Below are 20,213 nucleotides of genomic sequence, written 5' to 3' on the forward strand. Positions count from 1 at the left end.
CAACAAGCACATTTTCAGCCATGTGTACCATATTTTAAAAAAATCATAAAAAATACAAAATATGATCTAGATAGAAATTAACACAAACTCACATGTTGCCAAGAGGCTCAACTTCTTTTTAAGCCAAACAGAAAGTACAACTCTTACATAATGCACCAATCACAGCTAGTGTTGTTCTTTAATTCTGAATACAATGTTCATACACCTTAAGCTCCGCCCACCTGGACTTGCGCAATTGGTACCGTTATACCTGCTATGCTGTATTTGGATATTCTACGATATTGTGAACGGAAGTAGTTATCAAATTAACTAATGTGGTGGATGATCGAAAAGAAAATATTGAATAAAGAAGGTAAGCGATATTGTACACATATTTCTACATTGAGATGCAGCAATTCTTTTATGAAATAAGAGGAATATTTAATTTCTTTCAGTATGTGAGGAACATGCTCAAATTTTGTTTATAGTAGACTGAAAAAGCGCCGAGGGTGAATCACACCCGGCCGCTCCGTTGATAAACATTTGATCATGTTAGTATCCTGTTCACGAAGTAGGGGTACTAATATCTGTATTAAACAGTACCATGTCCACAAGGTTGTTTGGTTCGTTGCATTCCATCATCTGATTAGCGTCGTTCACCGCCTAATGACGCGGATGAAAAAATGTGCCTAGGGCTACTGTTTTACCTTTTTTTTTTCTTTTTTCTTTTGGGCACCAGACAGAACCCCCCTCCCCCACTTACCCAAAAAAATAAAAATAAAAGGTGTTTTATGTGTAAGTGTTACCCCCACATATATGCTGTTTGTTTTATTTTAAGACAGAATTTAGATCAAAAATATATTTGGATAAAATTTTGGACGTTTTTTTTTTTAAAAAAAAATCCCTAGTGTTATCTATAGGGTTGTTCTTCCGAGTGGGTTTCTATCACCTAACTCGAAATCCCTTCCCTAGATTCGAAGTAGACCTTGGCTAAAGGACGCATATATCCTGTGTATGCTGTATGAGTTTATGCTATATTATATGTGTGGTATATGAGTATATGCTATATTGTATGTGTGCTATATGAGTATATGCTATATTGTATGTGTGCTATATGAGTATATGCTATATTGTATGTGTGCTATATATATATATATATATATATATTGTTTTCGTGTATGGATAGACAGTTATTGTCAAATAGTCCCCAGTTGTCTTGCGATCCAGATGATAATTGGATCAAAACTTTACTTTTATATTAATTCATTTGAATTTTGAATTTCGGCGAAGTAACATTGTAATACTGGTTTGATTGAAGAAAGAAAAAATTTCCCTATTGTTTCATGTGAGTGTTAACCTGTGTCGTTCTTCGCATAATTGCTTTATTGATCGAGGTCGGCTGTGCTCGAGTTGGGGTCCACACATTCTCTCTTTATTCATTTGTATTTCTCTCAACTCGATTTAGGCCGCCTCTAATTATTTATTGGATTATTGCCAAAGTTCCAAGAGGGTTTAAGTTTCCCACACAAAGGGGATTAACTGTGCAGTACGGGATCTGTACAGTTGAAGGAAAGAAATAGAAGAGAAAATTACACGAGAGTCTTTGTCTTTATGTTATGCATGTTAAGTTTTCCTACCTGGGGCAGTTTTCCAAAACTCTTTCATATGCCTGTTCACTTCGCGTGTTTTAACTTACGACCTAGTTTACCCGGTTTAATGTGTGGTTTGCTTCTGGTACATTAAGCTCGTGTTAAATGTGTTTGAAGTTCAGGAAGATAATTGATATGCAGTTTGTGACACAGATCGTTGTATTGCCCTGTATCCATGTATATATTCGATAGCTGCACAGTCTGACACTTCCTATTCCTTTGGCTAGTTATACCCTTGAGATCCTAAATGGTTCTTTTTTATATAAGTAAAATGGTATGCTTAAAGTCCAACCTAAAAATTCAGGCATTCATTTTATCTTTGTTATAACAAAGCCATGATGCCTTTTTAGTCGGCAACGGTTGTTGCTAGGTAACAATGCAAGTATTTTCATTGTTTTGACGGTAGTACAAGAAACATCCAAACAAACAAAGACCATGAATGTGCTACTAGTTGCTCAGTTGATTGATTTGCGACACCTATGAGACAAAACATTGCAACTAGTAATGTAGAATGCTCTGTCTTCTGTCTGTCTCTGTCAATCTGCAGTAGATAATATTGGTTTATGGATCAGTACGTGATTCAACCTTGTTTACAGAGGTCATAATGATGTTGCAATTGGGCCGCATTTACATCGGTCATTATGAAGTTGCCATTAGACCTGCAAAAGTGGTCATTGTGGTACTTTCTCTGATATGTATTCATTCACGCTTTTGTATTTCTCAACACGCTCGTCCATAAGCCTCCAACTCTTGGATCGAGAAAATGAGAACGAGTAAATGACAGAGTTAATATCTGTGCTGAGTGCAGCTTTATTAAAACATGCGTACTATTAAAAAGTTCTATCAAAGGACTTTGTGTACGAGTTTCATTAATAATAATTTAGTATGGTATACTCAAGAGCTGGGTACCTGGAAAAGTTTTGGACCGTGACATACCACTGTAATTCTCAACGTACCGCGATCAGGACTTGCCCTAGGGCAACTCCGCAATGCAAATATTTTTTTCTTGGGGGCCCGCTTATTGCTTGCTGCCTTTGGCCCCACACATCCTACGGCCGGTTCTGACCGCGATATGTCCCAAGGTATACGTCATTTATATTAGGGACCAACAATTCAATGTTTTGGAGCAGAGGACTCACACTTTCTGTTTAATTCCGTTTGACAATAACTGGAAATATACCTTTATCTGATTTACAGCAAAATAACATCATACTAAATCCACGATAGTATTAGGAATCAAATATTAATTATCTCGGGTTAAAAGGAAAAGAAATATAGTTAAGCTCAAAAAAGAAAATCACAGCCCCTCCCCCGATAACTAAATGGCCAGTACCTTACAGTGGACGAATTTGCTGTTTGTGTGTTAATTGTTGCGCAAGTTGCAGTCAAAAAGTTGTAATTACAGTGGGACGATTAAGATTAAACTATAGCTGATAATGTGCAAGACATTCCGGTGACATTAGCGACCCTATTGATACAAATTTGAAGTGTTGATACTGAAACCTACACTTTTCTAGCTACACTAATGATGTGAATAGGCAGGGAAACTTTGATAGGGATGCGAAAACCCAGGCATGATATTTATCAGAGATGACCAGTAAATATTAAACACATGCAACAAAAAAGATAATATTTAGTCGACGTCAGAAATTGCGTATAATTCAGAGAGCAGACAATTTCGCTCTTGAAAATTGTAGCATGATTCTCAGTCTTACAAATGAATGTATATACTTAACGCATTCACATACGCTAATAAATAACTAAAACATGACATGTATTTTTTTGTGTTTTTGTTTTATTAAAGCGAAAAGTTTTAAAAACTTTGATTTGCTCGAATCTGTTTCACAATTAATTTAGCCGCTGCATTAACATACTTGACATATATCAAAGGAGTGAATAAAGGATTATAAACAGAATTATATTGTCACCAATAATTTGTGACGGATTATGAATATAATTATATTTGTCACCAATAATTTGTGACGGATTATAAATATAATTATTTTTGTCACCAATAATTTGTGACGGATTATAAATAAAATTATATTTGTCACCAATAATTTGTGACGAATTATAAATAGAATTTTATTGTCACCAATAAGTTGTGACAGTTATAACCGTTTTGTAAGAAAAGATAAATTTGTTTAATTATTTTGTCATGAATAATGAAAACAAGCTATTACGAACATTAAGTCGGAACAAGAAACATCGGGATTTGCCGTGCATTCCTTACTGAAGGAAACTACCGACGTACCGCTACAGCGAAAAGGTGCCGTTGTACATACTACCGAGAAAGGAAAAAAAACCCTCGGGAAACCAGTATACCGATAATACTGCGCACATATAGTATACTCAAAAAAGTCCATGCGAGAAATATCTGTGCATGTTGGATGTGAATGGCTATACATATTTATTGCAAGTTCAAGCACAAAGGTGAAGCCACAAGTTAACGAAGTTTGTTACAGAGCCACCACCACCACCACCACCACCACCAACTGCTGACAAGGATAAAAAAGAATAATAGTGAACGGGATCATATGCCATAATGCACTGCAAGACATATTTCTAATAGACTAGTTTGAAAATGTAACTGAAGTCTGAAACTGCCAGGCATATCTAATCAGCATATACTTTTGTATCAGGATGTATATGTTCATAGATTTTACTTTTTCTTGTGCACGCACGGTCGAACGTACGTTAAAAAAAAATATGCTTCGCACGTTATATGTCCTGAGGGAGGAGAATAATTAAAATTACACCGGAACAATGTAAATCAAGCTTTCTCACGTAACGACATTGGCCGAATCCGAGACTCGAACCCACGCAGACAGAGGTGAGATGGCAGTGACGCAGAGCGCCACTCGGAGCCCCTTTATGATTCAGTAAAAGTCGTTTTAGTTAGCAGGACTCTTATCAGTAATACAATACTGATGTACGTATGTATGTATGTATGTATGTATGTATGTATGTGTGATATATATCTATATTTTCAGTAACTCCTGGTACATGATTTTTATTTAATTTCGCAATTTTTCGTTATGGCTGTAAGCTGTATAGAATATATTTTGTTATAGATTATACGTGACCTGGGTCTGTTAAGAACGCAAATTTCGTAGGATTTATAAATAGATGTTTACGTGTTGATAATTGGTAATAATAATCGTAATAACAAGGCTCAAAATGGTGCATATGACGTTGTTTTCAGTGACTGATGGGATATGTAAGTTTTGAGAAGAATTCTTTGGTTATCCGTTGGTTACGGGAGGTCACGTGAAGATGCTTAGTTCATGAAAATCAATAGTGTATGCTATCAAATGGGGTCTGTTGCGAAGTACAGTCACAATATATGATGTCTATAAGAAGATTAAGCATTAAATTTCATTTTGATTTCTGGACTCATGCACGCTTTTTCTGTTCCTGTTGTAAGTCTGCATACGCATTTTATGTTGTACTTAGATTTTCTCAAGAGGAAAAACATTTGTTTGGAATGTGCGGTGGTGATAGAAAAGTGCTTATTACTTGGACAATAATATTGTTTTGGAACTATTATAAATTTTTCGAAAGAATTCTTGACAATGCCATCTTGAAAACATCATGGTTCTTGGAAAACCAATACATTTCCGGTGTTGAAATTATAAATGACTTTTTTTTTTCGTTTAGGACTTTGGTAGACCTTTATAAGGCTAATTTGGATTCATTTCACTTTAATAATTAAATGGTTTGTTAAGTTTTACAAAACTTGGTGATTTTGTTTCTTTTCTGTTACCTAAGTTCATTACCATAGAGTCGTAACAGTATGTATGTATGTATGTATGTATGTATGCACGTATGTACGTACGTATATATGTACATATGTATGTAAAGGGTTTAACGGCACGTCATAACATTACATACCACATAGTGCTGGTTTAAACGTTATGTTATAAAATTATATATAAAATACATATGCAATACTAGAAGAAAAAAATGGAAGATAAATCATTTTAAATACACGTCAACATGTATCCCTTAAAGATAAAATACTAAAGGGAAAGATGTTTAAATTCATGAAAAGAGATATAAAATATGTACTGCTACTGAAGCAATAGAATGTACGAGAGATACGGACAATAAAAGATATACATTCATGAAAATAAATGGTCAAATATTTTTGCTCAGACAGCCTTCATTGAATAATAAAAGATTTCATCACAAAGGGCGAGGGGGCCCCGAGTGGCCGAGTGGTCTAAAGCGCTCTCCGTTACGGATCATTGCCATCTCACCTCTGTCTGCGTGGGTTCGAGTCTCGGATTCGGCTAATGTGGGTATTTGAGAAAGCTTGCCAGTAGCTTCTCGTGGGTCGGTCGTTTCCGGGGTTTTCCCGGTTCTTCCTCCACCATTAATACTGGCCGCCATGTATAGCCTATCGTGTGCTGAAAAATGGCGTTAAACCCTACAACAACAACAACAACAACACAAAGAGCGAGCCAAGGTTGGTCAGTGGTTAGCGCTTCAAACAATCGACAGAAATGGTGCGGGTTTGAAATCTACCATCGGTCCTGCCTGGGTTAGCTACATACAAGTTAGCGATGTTATCACTCCTTGACATATACACTGTAAAAAAAATAGTAATGTTTGAATAATCTTGTAAGTTAGGGATTGCTGTGAGCTAGAATTTTGTGAATTTTATGCAATATTAATCGAGCATGTGGTAGCGTAGGTAAAGAGACGGGTAACGTTAGACATACCGTCAACGTGTTAATTATGGCCTGTCGCTGTGAAGCAAGTGTGATATTCTATCGGATTAGTTCAGAATTTATGCATTGTGGATAGCTAGTATGCTTCTCAGTAACGTAAATGAGGGAATTTATGTTCGTGTAGAAAGTGGTACATACAGAGATTTAGGGCTAGTTTTGACTTGTAAGGAACAATTTTCCGGAGAGAGACGGGACAGTACGAAGACAGAAGACCAAAATAAAAGAGTGACGAGTTTAGAATAAAGGAATAGGAAGTCCAGGAAAAGGATGAAGCGTAGAGAATAGGAAGGCTCGAGGAAACAGGAAGACGTCGATACACGGTCAAGGGAGGAGGGTTATGCAATCAGTCGTGGACATTGCGCTTTTTTTCCCCACTCGTTATTATGATGAAATAAATCTAACTCAGACACTGATATTACATTCTGTTGACATAATTTAGATTAAATTGGAATTGCCGTTATTAATTTGTTTTAATTATTTGTTATTTTCTGGTCTAAGGGGGTTGGTAGTGCATTATTTCTTCCCAATATTCTTGTTCAGTTCTCTGTTGAAATTCTTTCTTCCACTCTCACCGGGCTATACTATCGAGGGAGGTCATCCTCTAGATAACGCCAGCCAAATTCAATTAACCACCCCTCTTACTAAGAGGGCGACGTGACAAAGTGGGGGCTCGTCAGGGATTATTTTGAACGGTGTGAGTGACAGAGGCTAGTAGGATTATATTGAACAGGAAGTAGAGTACCGTAGCAGTGATAAATTTGGATACTTTTAAGCAAGAAATTACGAGAGTGAATCTAGTCAGTATCTGTGCATTCAGTAGTTAGCGCATGCCATGGTTTTATATTTCTTTAATGTTTGTTATGCCATTGTAAGAAATTAAGATTCCGTACTTGAACTGTTTTGATAGCGTGATCGTTGTCTGAATTAAAGTAATTCAGAAAGAAATATTGCCTTTAGATACGCTTGCAAGAAGAGATAATTAAGTTGTTGGTGCGAGCTAGCTGAATTTGGAGAGAACTTTAGGATTTTGTACTGCAAAACGCTGTTAGGTTGCTTTAGAGTGATTTAAGTAAGTCCGTGGGATAAGAATATATTGGAATATAATACGGGTAAGTATTCTTAAGGAAGCTGTTTCCTGTAAGGCAGAAAGAGTTAGTATGTACTTAAGCTAAGTAAATTGGTTGGTGATACAGTCGAGTAGACTAGAATGACAACTAATAGGCAGTTGGTTAAAGAGTTTAAGTCTATTGGTAAAGGCGAATTAGGTCATTAAGGGACCTAATTAGCGGAATTTGTAGAGCGGAGTCTCAGGGAATACAGAAACCAGCTTGACAAGCCGAGGATAAAGAAAGAATCAGACAAGCCGAGGAAAAGAAAGAATTAGACAAGCCGAGGAAAAAGAAAGAATCAGATAAGCCGAGGAAAAGAAAGAATCAGAGAAGCCGAGGAAAAAGAAACAATTAGACAAACAGAGGAAAGAGAAAGAGAAATCGTGTTAGCGAGATTACAGGCCGAAGAAAGAGCTAGGGAGAGAGAGCATACGTTAGCCATGGAGAGACTAAGGATGGAAGCGGTATCTAGGAGGGACCAAGAACTGAATGAACATTCAGGACCCACAAGCAAAATATCAGAGGATAGACGTACCGTCCAGATAAATATGCCGGTGTTTAATGACAGAAACGAAATCATCGATAACGTTTTGACTCAGTTTGAAAAGTTAGCTTGAATCCATCATATACCCAAAGACCAGTGGGCCATTAATATCTCTGCATTTTTGCAAAGAACTGCCAAAGATGTCTATCATAATATGGCACCGACTGAAGTAGATGATTACGACGCTCTTAAGAAAGCGCTGTTAAGGTACTACGAGTTGTCGGCTGAAAGTTTTCGCAAACATTTCAGAGAGTCGTCTAGCGAACAACGGAGACACACGTGCGATTTCAATCTCACGTACGCGTGCTTTTCGATAAATGGATTAAAATGACACTCATGAAGGCATACGGAAGGAGATCTTGAAAGAACACGTCCCCAGTACGTATCGGAAAGGTCTGATTATATTTTTTTTTAGCGGAGCGTGATTTCGCGACCTTAGAAGACATCTGTGTGATTGCTGAGCGATATCAGAGTGCAAACTCTCGTCCAATCATCTAGGGTGGCATGGATCGATCCAGCGTCACGAACTTTAGAAGAGCTAAGGGTTTTCCATCTTATAGGCGGAATGGTCAAAATGGTAGGAAGCTAGGGGCTGTTAATCCCAGCCGTGATCAGTTCAGCGGCTCAGGAAAGACCCAAGGGTAGATAAGGGTACCCCTGGTAAGAAAGCTGAAGTGGTATGCTACGGCTGCAACAAACCTGGCCATATTCTCAAAGACTACAGGAAACATCGTCCCACAATAAATGCAGTGACATCAGGCACTGGTAGGTGTAAACCAGTAGAATGGTCTAATACAGCAACAGCTACGGTAAATGGAGAGATGGCTACCGTGCTTTTTGACACCGGCTGTAGTTATCCAGCCTTGGTGGATAGCTAATTTATCAAATCTGCTGATTATACAGGTGAGGCAGTGGAAGTCCAATTTGTTAATAGGACTAAAGATTCTCTCCCAGTTGTCTACATCCACCTTGATTCGCCGTATGTGAAAGAACGTATTCAAGCAGCGTGCTTGTCAGGATTGTTTCACGACGTAATTTTAGGATGTAGGTATGTGTTGCCACAGCCGAATCCTATGACGTATACACCTGTACACGTGGGGTCAATAGAGACTAGGTCTATGAAGCGAAGGGCAGGGTCGAGGCTGCTGAACCCCATAGCTTCACCCATAGACAGTTTGCTACCTGTTGAATTAAGGCGACTTAAAGAGGAAGATTCTACCATTAACAGGATACGCGGGTATGCAAAGGAGGGGTCCGTACGAAACTTGCCAGACGGTGAGGTAGAGTTCGTGATGAAACGGGGTATTTTGTATCGATACGCCCGGAAAGCTTCCGAGAGGTATAAGGAAGTGATTGTACCTCGATCTAAGAGAGAAGAAGTGCTTGGGCTAGCACACGAGAGTCTACTTGGTAGTAACATGGGCGTGGCAAAGACGAGAGATAGGTTATTGAGGGAATTCTACTGGTCATGTGTGTATCGTGCCGATTTATATGATAGTCAGTCATGGTCCCGTCACCTGAAATAAAAATTTCCGAAACAATTCGTATCACTATCCTATTTCAACATGTATCATATATATATATATATATATATATATATATATATATATATATATATATATATATATATATCCTCCTAGATAGCATTGTCAATGAAACTTTTTTCGCCAGTATATTTAAGGGAGATAACTCTGCTAGAACTAAACAGGCGACGGTTATCGAATTGCAGTAGAGCAACTCAGTTATGCGTATTTACATTTCAAAAATACAAAACATGTTTTAGATATGAATTAACATAATCTCACATGTTGGCAACAGGCTCGATATTTTTTAACTCTTGCATAATGCATCAATCACAGCTAAAAAAAAATCAAATATACAATGTTCCCTGCAGATTAAACTCGTTCCCCCACCAGGGGGTTGAGGTTGTTTAATTGGTACCCGTTATACCACATCCAACAACACTATTGTCTCTAAGGCCGAAAGTAACACAAACAACAAGTTCATAGGTCGGCGCAATACCAGTAGTTATGGAGTCTGAAATGGGCACGTATTGGCTGGTCTGGGCATAGAGACAAAGTCCACTCTCTGCAATATGCTTTTGGAGCTACATTGAGCACAATGGAAATTTAAAACTGACGACACACACTCATAGGACTAACTCTGGGACTGGTCTGGGTACACGGGAATCGAAGGTTGAAAACATCAGTATGTTTAACATTGTGAATACTTATTGGGGTCTATGGGAATTTAACATGGTTAAGGCAAGTAGATATATCCGTATAAAATGTGTTGTTGTTTTGATCAGTTTTGTTTGGCAATTAAATATTTTTTCTTCAGTCATTGGTGATATTGACGCTCACTGTCGTGGTCGTGATGTACAAGTCAATACAGCACGTCATCATCGGCGTGGCATGATTTGTGTTTTTGTTTGAGACTTTTGTATCATTTTATTATAACATTCTTTCATGGTATAATAACTTTTAATTGATTGTAAACACACCCACCCACCCCACACACACAGAGACGCACACACACATTCAGACACACACACACACACACACTGTTACGAGTCTATGATCTTAAAATAATTAACAGAAAAGAGTGAAGAAAACAAGCTTTGTAAAATTTAACAAATACTTTATTTCCCTAGACTACAAAGTAAAAAACAAAATAAGAAAAAAAGAATATACGGTATTGCGAATTAAATCCAAATTGTAATCCAAGAATTAGAACACAAGTCCTATCAATAAAAGTTCGAAGTAATCACAGTTCAAATCCCGACTAAAATCCAAAATGGAAGGTAATGACGTGTGCAATAGTCAGCGTTGTAATGATGTGCCAACATTCTCTTGTTGAATCACAGAAAATATTATTCCAGTTTTTTAATTCCGGATAAATTCCGGTAAATATCTTTGTCCAAGAATTAATTTAGAGCACATTTGTATTTTCAGGGAAAACAATCACTTGAATCCAATAATTTAAAGAAAATAAAAATTCAGCCCCAAACTAAACACAACATAAAGCAACTTGACGTCTCAAGTGTTAAGGCACGACTGATATAATTCTTATCATAACATCACTTATAAGACTAACTAAAACGCAAAACATATTCCCTGATGGGGGTCAAGAGTTCATCCTTCTGAAAAAAATAGAAGTTTGTTTACGAATTACCATGTGCCTCACGTAACGTAGTTCAGGTATGACCTTGACTGAAGTAAATGATTCTTACTCTGAGAAAGAATATAATTTTTTTTTAAAAAAGTTGTTTACCAAAACTGTAACTAATTTTAAGATCAGCAAATAGATACAATGTTTCTATTATTAAGTATTTACATTAATGAAATAAATTTTAAAAACATCAATCAAGTCAAACAGAACTGAACTTAACTAAAAAAAATCAAGTCGAGTAAACAATATTACTTTACAATAACATGTAATGGAATAAGAAATATTTTAAAACTAACAAACAATTAATTTAAATATACATAACAAGCAGACACACACACACACACATTCTCTCGCTCTCTCTCTCTTGGGATGGTAATATTCAGTTCTACATAGACTCACAAGCTGTAAAGATGGAAGAACAATACAAGATCACACTTCTTTACAATGCCTCTTTGCAATTATTTTTTGTGCGCATGCACATTTTGTTGGTCTTTTATTTAAAGTTTGTATACTCGTTCTGTTTGTTTAAGCACTTACGCACACTACGTGTGGTGGGATATCTTAATATGATAGGTTGACTCTATTAGTGACACTGTATTAAATTTCTATGGACCCCAGTACTGACTCATATTGTTAAAGCTATGGGCGTTTTTAACACTAAAATATTTTTGTTTCCAGACTACTATAAATCCATGATGGCCGAAAGCGGAGTTTTTCTATATTAACAGACGAGCCGAAGTGTGCCTAGATTGGCTCCTATAAATATTAGATTAGCGTCATTGCCCTCTTCCAGTGAGGACATACTCAAAAACCAAGGCCCGCTCCCTTCTCTTTCCCACTATCTACTAGCGTAAGATGTATGGAGTTTATTATAGCAACTTGCTTTGGCCAGAGCTACTGCAGTTTTTCTCGCCCAGTAAACAAACGTATTTTGGGCCAAGCAGAAGCAAATATTTTTTGGCCAGAGTTACTGTGATTTTGAGGGGTTCGGTAACCCTAATTAAGAATAAGTACACCATGATATATGTACACGCTATTTCAGCTACACACTAATAGTTCGAGTACCACACCAGGTGTTTAAAAGCACAAGCACGATGTAAGCAGTACACGTGGCCTTCGAATGTAAGGGTATTCGTGCAGGGATAAGCTCCGCATTACGTTGCTCAGTGAAAATGTTAAGAGGGATCTTGTCCTTGATATGGTCCTTGTCAAATACCTTGTCGGTCATGCCCTGCAGTACGAGTAATAACTGCGAAACAGGGTGTATTTGTTATGCAGCTGCCTATGAAACAAAAAGAGAACCTGGCCAGAAAGGTCAAAAGTTGTTCGCACCTTGCAGATGGACCATTTAACACCATCTAAATTACCTGGTACGCCCCCAAAACCACGAAACAGATTGCTCGAATTCGAATGTGCCCCACAGAAGTAAAATGCGGGGCGATGCATGCTGGAAAAAGTTGTATTGTTGGCTATCTTTAAGGTTTGGTCGGCAAGCGGCCTGCACAGTTCCATACATCAGAACCACCACCTGGACTACATGCAGACACGCCCAACATTGTATGAATAGGACGCAGTGTCGTTCTGACTGCTGGGGCGACAATGCAGAAACTCGTGCATTCGACAGCACGGGCACCCTGTGCCATTTCCAGCCTTTTAAGTACCAGCAATCCTGCTGTTTAGTCAGCAGAAGACTACCTTCATAGGATATGTACTTTGGAAGAAAAAACGCGGGAACCAACAAAAATCTACTGTGACAGACCTGATCGAGGGTCAGGATACGCACATGGCATCTTTTTCAGACACGGCTTAAGTGAGTTACAGCCTAACATAACGAACAACCTCTGAAGCTCAGACAGTAACCTCAGAAGCACAAGTAGCAACCTTGCATAAAATTAAGATGTGCACTATTTTCCGAACACATCGAGCGTGCCAGGGAAATGAGAAAGCAGATAGGAAGAATTGGACAGATGATCGAGCAGGCCCTAAAATGCATATATCTTGAACTTGCTGACCTATTTTTGGGAAGATGACCAGGATAATATGTGCAATAGAAACAACGTCTGGGCGGCCAGAGAGGGGCAAAAACACAAACTGGCATCCAAACAGTTGGGAGTGGAAAAGGGTACTCTTTCCATATTGGATAACCTGGTCCTTGAGCTACCGAAGCAGATGTTCCCTTCGTCTTGCAGATATGGTAACCAGGTCCCTAAAAAGCTATCCAACAAATACTCGTGCATATGGCCGAAATTACCTTGGTATCTGGCGAATGGACATAATAGAAAATGATCCCTAAACATTTCGGTAGCTCTTGCCAAAAATGTCTATAACAATATGGGATTTTCTTGAACACTAGATTCCTGTCTGACTGCTAGCCATCTTACACATGTACCGCGATTGTCGGTTAAGGACTTGTTTCGTTCCTGTACATGTTTGCCGGTGTTTATACAAAAAACGTTGTTGCTAGAACGATTCTTTACCTTGGATACCATGCTCTGTATAAACGTCATCCGCCGTAAACCAGTAGCACATGAGATGACAAGTGGTCGGCATTGTTTTTCTGGTAGCTATATACTCGCGGGAAATAGACTTGGACGTGTCGCTCTACTGGGCTTTTGTGTTGCTTTGACAATTTCAGTTTAGGCCGTGCCGGAGGTGGGGGTGAGGCAGCGGCGGTGTGAGCAAATTGCGTTTCTTCAATAATTTGGATGTTATTGTGTTAGCACATTTAAGTTTTGTAAGGTTTGGAGCTTGGGAAAAGGAATTCAAAAAGAATGAAGACATTATTTTAATAAATTTTGTTGTATTTCAGGGATTTGAGAAGGGACTCCATTTTCCCAATGAAAATGGAGGCTATATCTTGTAACCTTCTTAAATGGTGCTGTGAGGTGTTTCAGTGTTAGCAGCAACATTTCTTTTGTATTTCAAACTGTCTGTAAGAAGCTGTGATTTAATTGAATGCACTCTAAAAAATGAGACGATTGGCTGAAGATGTTAAACTGCCAAAGTTTAAATAAATATATTTTGTTGCTTTCAGTAGCCAAGGTGGCTATTTTGAAATAAAGAATTTTTAAATAGTTGCAACATTGACTTTTGCTGCTTTTAAATGAGGATGAGTTCGTATAACAGAAGGTAAAATGAAATTTGATTTCTGAATATACATTGTTTGGTATTTGGACATAAAGTTCACATCATTTGCAGGATTAGATTTACGACAGGATAGCTCGGTACTATACTGATTAGTCAGTTTCTTTGAAATGAGATAAAGTGATGAATAGTTTGCTTCAGAATAGGGGATATCAAATGCGAACGTACTACGTGCCCCCAGGGATAGTTTAGGTTCCAAATGGGATGGTGGAGAAAGCATCTGCAGGTAAGATATGACAATTCACTTTTATTTACCGGTGATACATTTGAAGTTATCCATTATTTCATCGTTACAAACAATTTGTAAACAGAGGTTCGGTAAGGATGAAATAGGATCATTTTAGTGTGTTTTAGGCATATTTATTTGTGTCTGTGTTACTTAATCAACAGCTCGTTATCTATATCACGAAATCCTCATTCAGGGTCTTGAGAGATATGATTGAATGTTATTTAAACATTCGTCATGTTCGGTTTTATTTTCAAACATAGGCAGCGTTATCTTTCTTTATCTGCCAGCAGGGAGTACGTCCAAAATATGGACGTGAGTCCTCCGTTTTGTGGTTAATTCCTGTCTATATCCCTTGGCCAGAATAATGAACTTGGTAATCTCGAATAATTCGCAGCAGTCATTTATAAAAGAAAATTTTAATCTGTCAATGAAAAAATATTCTTATAGAGTTACATGGAATCTGTGAGAAAACAATGTTTGGTGCCCTCATGTGACCAGCAAGGAGAGAAACTTGCATTAAAATTACCGTTATCGAAAGTGGTCTTAAACTGTGAGAATTTTTGAACTCTTTTCTGGGTGTCCAAGACTTTTGACTGGACATTTTCCGCAGATATTTCTTGTGGCACTCTATGGTTAGCTTCAGTTAATATCCCTTTACACCAAGAATAACTGCCGTAGATCAAAGACAACTAAGCTGTGGTGTCATCTCGCCTCTAATGTTAAGACACTCATAGGTTAGGTTGTAATCCATTTGTTCTGTTTAATTTCAATTCAATTTTATCTTCAAAATGACTTCAACCTGTAATGTTTCAGGATACGTTTTCTTCTTATTGGAAATCATCAGATGCATTATATGGATGTTTATTTTATTATCAAAGTGCAATTGACTTTTCTTTTTTAATTCAATGCTTTTATTTTATGGGGTGACATTAAGTTTCGATATGTGAAAGCAGAGTAGATCTTTATCTCTCTCCACCTTTATTTCCCATATACAAGTCTAAATGGACTATATGTCAGTGAAGATAAAATAAGTTCTTTTTCTCTTCAGGAAATACCAATTTGACATGGAAGATAAAGCTGTAAAAATGTCAGGCAATGATCACGTAGAGAAGATTTCCAAAAAGGACGTTGAAGAAAAGCAAATCATCAGTTATCATGATTACTTCTGGCTGCTAGTAACAACCAGAGGGTTTATCGTCTGCCTTGCTGCGATATGCCTGTACCACGTCGATCTTCTGCAACATGTCGTTGAAAGAATCTGGGATCTGTTGCTGTCCTCTTGGGTATTCAATTCTGTATATTTTGAGACCTGGTTTACAACCTTCACCTACGGTGTGATAATACACACTTATCCCGTCGCCCTGCACAAAATACCAGCGCTACAAAGATTCAAAATCCGCAACAAAGTGGATGTCGCTAATTTGTCGCCACAGGTACAGCTTGTTCAGGAGGCAGTATGGTACATGACCCCGCTGATGATCCTGGACACCTTCGTCGTAAAAAGGTATTGTGGAGTGGATCCTAAGATATGGATCGAAAAGAGTAATGACTGGATCCAAATTACAAGGGCTCTACCTAACAAGGCCCCATCCGTGATTGAGGTGATATTCCAGCTTGTAATCAGCATTCTGCTTTACGATGCCATCTTCTTCTTTATACACCTCATTTTACATAAAAACATGTACCTATACAAATATGTACATGCTTATCATCACGATCATGGAGATATCAATCCGTTTGTTACAAACCAACTTACAGTAATCGAAAGGCTCGTTCTGGTTTTGTCAGCCAATTTTTGTCTAAAGATATTTAGCAGTCATCCTTTAACCCGAACCATCTTTGTACCAGTATTCGTTTTCCTACTGGTTGATAACCACACCGGATATGACCTGCCTATCGGATTTCATCGACTTGTGCCGTTTGATATTATAGGTGGGCCAGTGAAACATACGGCACACCACACCCAAGGAAGTAGGTTTTATCAACCGTTCTTGACTTATCTGGACAAATTACTCGATAAAGGATTCATCAAAGTTTAGAAACATCCGTTAATTAAATTTTATAAACTGTACACTTTAATCATCATGTTAAACAGCCACTAAATTTTATCTCTACTGGTCAATACCAAATAACTTATGGAATGGTATGTTGTCCGTCGTCCGTCTTTCCATATCTCCGCCCGTTGGCACAAGTTTGTTATCTCTACTCCTCCTAAACTACTAAGAGGATTGACATACATATTCACCCCATGGCCTAGTTGGTGCCAATGAAAATGGTTCACATCGGACTTCTTGTATGGCTGCCACATTGGCATTCTTTATAACGTTGTTGCTACTCCGTCTGAATGGATGGTTATATCAAAATGGGGTTTTCTTAGTATGTCTGGTTGGTTCTAAACGAAAATGGCTCCGATCTGATGTTAATCCTTGTGAATGAATGGTAATATTACCATGGAGTTTCACCAGATGATTGTTTATGGTGTATAATTGGTTCTAAGCGAGAATGGTGCCGATCTCGTGTCCAGTACGACCACCACGGTGACCATCCCGAAAATATTATCACCACTCCCCCTGAATGGATAGAGATATCAACATGAGATTTCATTAAACAACTTCATATAATGCCAAATTGATTCTAAATGAAAAAGCCATTTAATATACCTGCCATAGTGGCCTTATTGCAGATCTTGTTATCGCTATTTCTGCTAAATATATGGACTAATCAGCATAGAATTCTCATTGAAGGACTTCTTACGATGTTTAGTTGTTCGTAAATTAAAATGGTATCTATTCGACTTTAAATGTGATTGAAGCAATTTCAGTTTTATTGCTGTCACTACTTCTAGATGGCTGGTATCATCGACAGCGTGCATTCACCACAAAACTTCTTATGATGTTTTGCTGTTACTAAATTAAAATGATGCTAATATTATATCCGATATGGTACCGATCGTACGTTTTCAAAATGGAAAGTCGTATCAGGATGGGGTTTTCACCTAAAAACTTTTTATCATGTCTTGTTAGTCTGAAACGAACATCGTGCTAATCTGACATCCAATATATTCACTACAACAACCAAGTTGAAAATATTGTTATCACTGAAGAATATTAGAAAGTTTTAGCACTCAGCAGTTATAATGAAGAAATGGTCTTATCGTGAATTCATGGAAATTTATTTCAGCCAACACCGCGTCAGTCTCTTCGAAGGTCGCTTTTTAAAATGTTGCTTTATCAGGCGCGACCCCTTTTTAACGTACACTCAATCTGCCATCTAACAAAGCTCAACACACAAAGTTTCTTAACGTGTACTTTTTGGAACGAAATATTTGATATTTGGTTGCTTTAAATATATAAATCAATCCTTATATGATTGAAATTTTACTTCACTATAGCAGATGGTTGATTTTATGCTTTATTTAAAATCTGTTTTATATCCTTAAAGCGAACGGGCATTGACCAAGATCTGTTTGAAATATGTAGGCCCAATAGAGATAGTGGTAAACGATGACTACAAAAGTCTTGAAAAAATATTAGTCCCAGCGGAAAGAACAAAAACAATATCGGTTCACTAATAATTTTATATTTCACCCTCTCTTATAGAGAAATATTAGGACATTAATAATGAAAATTTAAAATAATTAAGTGGCCAGTAAGACTGAAGTGCAAGCAACAAAATGTATGGGATTTGAAAGGCAAGTAAATGCTGCACAGTGTAGATGGGTCGCGCGGTATAATGTAAAGCATATGACTGTGGTTCGCAAAATCAGCCGAGGTGAAAGAGAAAAGAGCTTGAAAACGGTATATTGGAAAATCATATTCAAAAACGGTGACCGATGTACACCAGTTTAACTTGAAATTGTATGTTCGAAATATTAGTATATGAAAATGGTAAACGTCGCAATTTGGTTAGACTATACAATATAATGCTGTATGTACAAAGAATAAACAATAACGTTTAGGTACATAATAAACTACATTTATTACGTAATTCTGAAAGAAGGATATGTATGAAGTAAAATTATTTCCATTTGAAGCATGCGCATATCTATATGCTTTTTTCATTTACAGTGACTGAAATTTCTGTACATGTGGCAATTATGAAAATCGTGCACTATCTCAAGCACAGTTGATCAAAATGGCTGTTATATGTATTCTCGAAAAATGAGTTTGATATAGGAAAACTTCAGTAGCTTTAGTAGTACTTAAACTATGAAAAATAAATTTTGCCAGAGTAGGTAATACTAGTTTTTCATAGTAATCTAAGTTTTTGGCTCGTTTTTTCTCTACAGTTACCATTGAAGTCCAGGAAGTGAAAATGACCATAAAGACACAAATTTGTACTCGGTTGTATTTATAATTTGTATTGTACATATCATTATGACCATGTTATTCAAGTATGAATGTAACGCCATTTGTGAGCATCTGTTTTACGCTCTTAATACGTACGCGTTAAGATATTTTATTCAAAGGGCAGTCTTTGGGCAGCAGTATGAATAACTGGATATGTTTCAATAGAACGATGCCACACAAAAATTCCAGATAATAGAATGCAGCGAAATACAAAAATACAATTAATACTGTTATTAGTATTGTTGTTTTTTTATCACAAGTTGGTACACTTTGCGTACAGTGTTTGTGATTTTAAATGGTTGATATGTCAATACGTTAACTTATCACTGTATGTGAATTTGGATTGATCTAAAATAAGCCTATAAAATAATTACCCAGTATTCTCATTTCCGATTGACTTTGACCATGGAAATTTTCCTTGCCTTGCTTTCCGGAATCTTTATTGTTTTTTTTTTTTTAATTATTTCCGTCAACAATATGGCTGCCAAGTCCAGTCGGTTGCCCAACGGACATTTGGAAACACGGCTATTTATATCAAAATATGACCAATTTGCTCCACAGGGGCTCGATATCAATAAAATTAAGAGCATCGGTCAAATGATTGAGGGCTGGGGGATCCAAACTATGTCTGTAGCATGATGCCTCAGAGCTTGACATCACTATAAAGTGTCACACTGCAGACATCGTAGCGATATGACTAAAAAATTGTTAAAGCTAAGTTAAAAAAATCCAGATCACACACACACACACATCTGTAACTTTGTCTTGTCAGGAGTTTAATAACCTATAACGCACGAACTATTTTGTGAGTGCCTTAGCATGCAAGACAACAGTAATTCATCTAATCCAGATATCGAATTTCCATTGTACCGTGTCAGTAAGTATTTCGGTCATGCGTTCGGTTTCAATAGCTGGTAATGCTATGGCTTCTGGGCATCTGCGTAATCAAAAAGGGTGACACTACCAGCTTTCCAATCTGAAACATATATTATGGTCCCGCAATATCGACTGCTACCCCTTAAAACTAAGCATATGTTCAAAACATTTGCCCAACTGTACTCATTTTAATCTTCCCGTCGACACGGTCTTCCGGTTAACGTCGCACAAATCGTGCTACGCCTCTATTCACACTATCTATCTCTACTGGGCGCAATTCATCGCGCGAAATCATCACATGTTTATTAATAAATGATATGCAAAACGAGCAAAAAAAATGAATACTATTTACAATGCAAAATTAAATTAAGTTACAGTATGCTTTTGAAGAAATTCCTTAAGGTTCAAATAGTTTTAATGACTAACA

General features: G+C 37.3%; 1 protein-coding gene across 1 annotated transcript; it reads left to right on the forward strand.

Annotated features, from left to right (window-relative positions):
- Positions 1 to 250: 250 nt before the first annotated feature.
- LOC149807057 (cholesterol 25-hydroxylase-like) lies at positions 251 to 19,088 on the forward strand. Its single transcript, XM_089933560.1, has 2 exons — positions 251 to 352; positions 15,610 to 19,088. Exon 2 carries the CDS (start codon positions 15,626 to 15,628, stop codon positions 16,598 to 16,600), a length of 975 nt encoding a protein of 324 aa, XP_089789686.1. The 5' UTR covers positions 251 to 352; positions 15,610 to 15,625; the 3' UTR covers positions 16,601 to 19,088.
- The last annotated feature ends 1,125 nt before the right edge of the window (positions 19,089 to 20,213 follow it).

This window comes from Sinohyriopsis cumingii, chromosome 1 (genome assembly GCF_028554795.1).
Source record: "Sinohyriopsis cumingii isolate HCF-2022 chromosome 1, ASM2855479v2, whole genome shotgun sequence".
NCBI lineage: Eukaryota > Metazoa > Mollusca > Bivalvia > Unionida > Unionidae > Sinohyriopsis > Sinohyriopsis cumingii.

Bases quoted from the DNA above. Each gene is read 5' to 3' on its own strand.
- LOC149807057 (XM_089933560.1), top strand. From the start codon at position 15,626: ATGGAAGATAAAGCTGTAAAAATGTCAGGCAATGATCACGTAGAGAAG.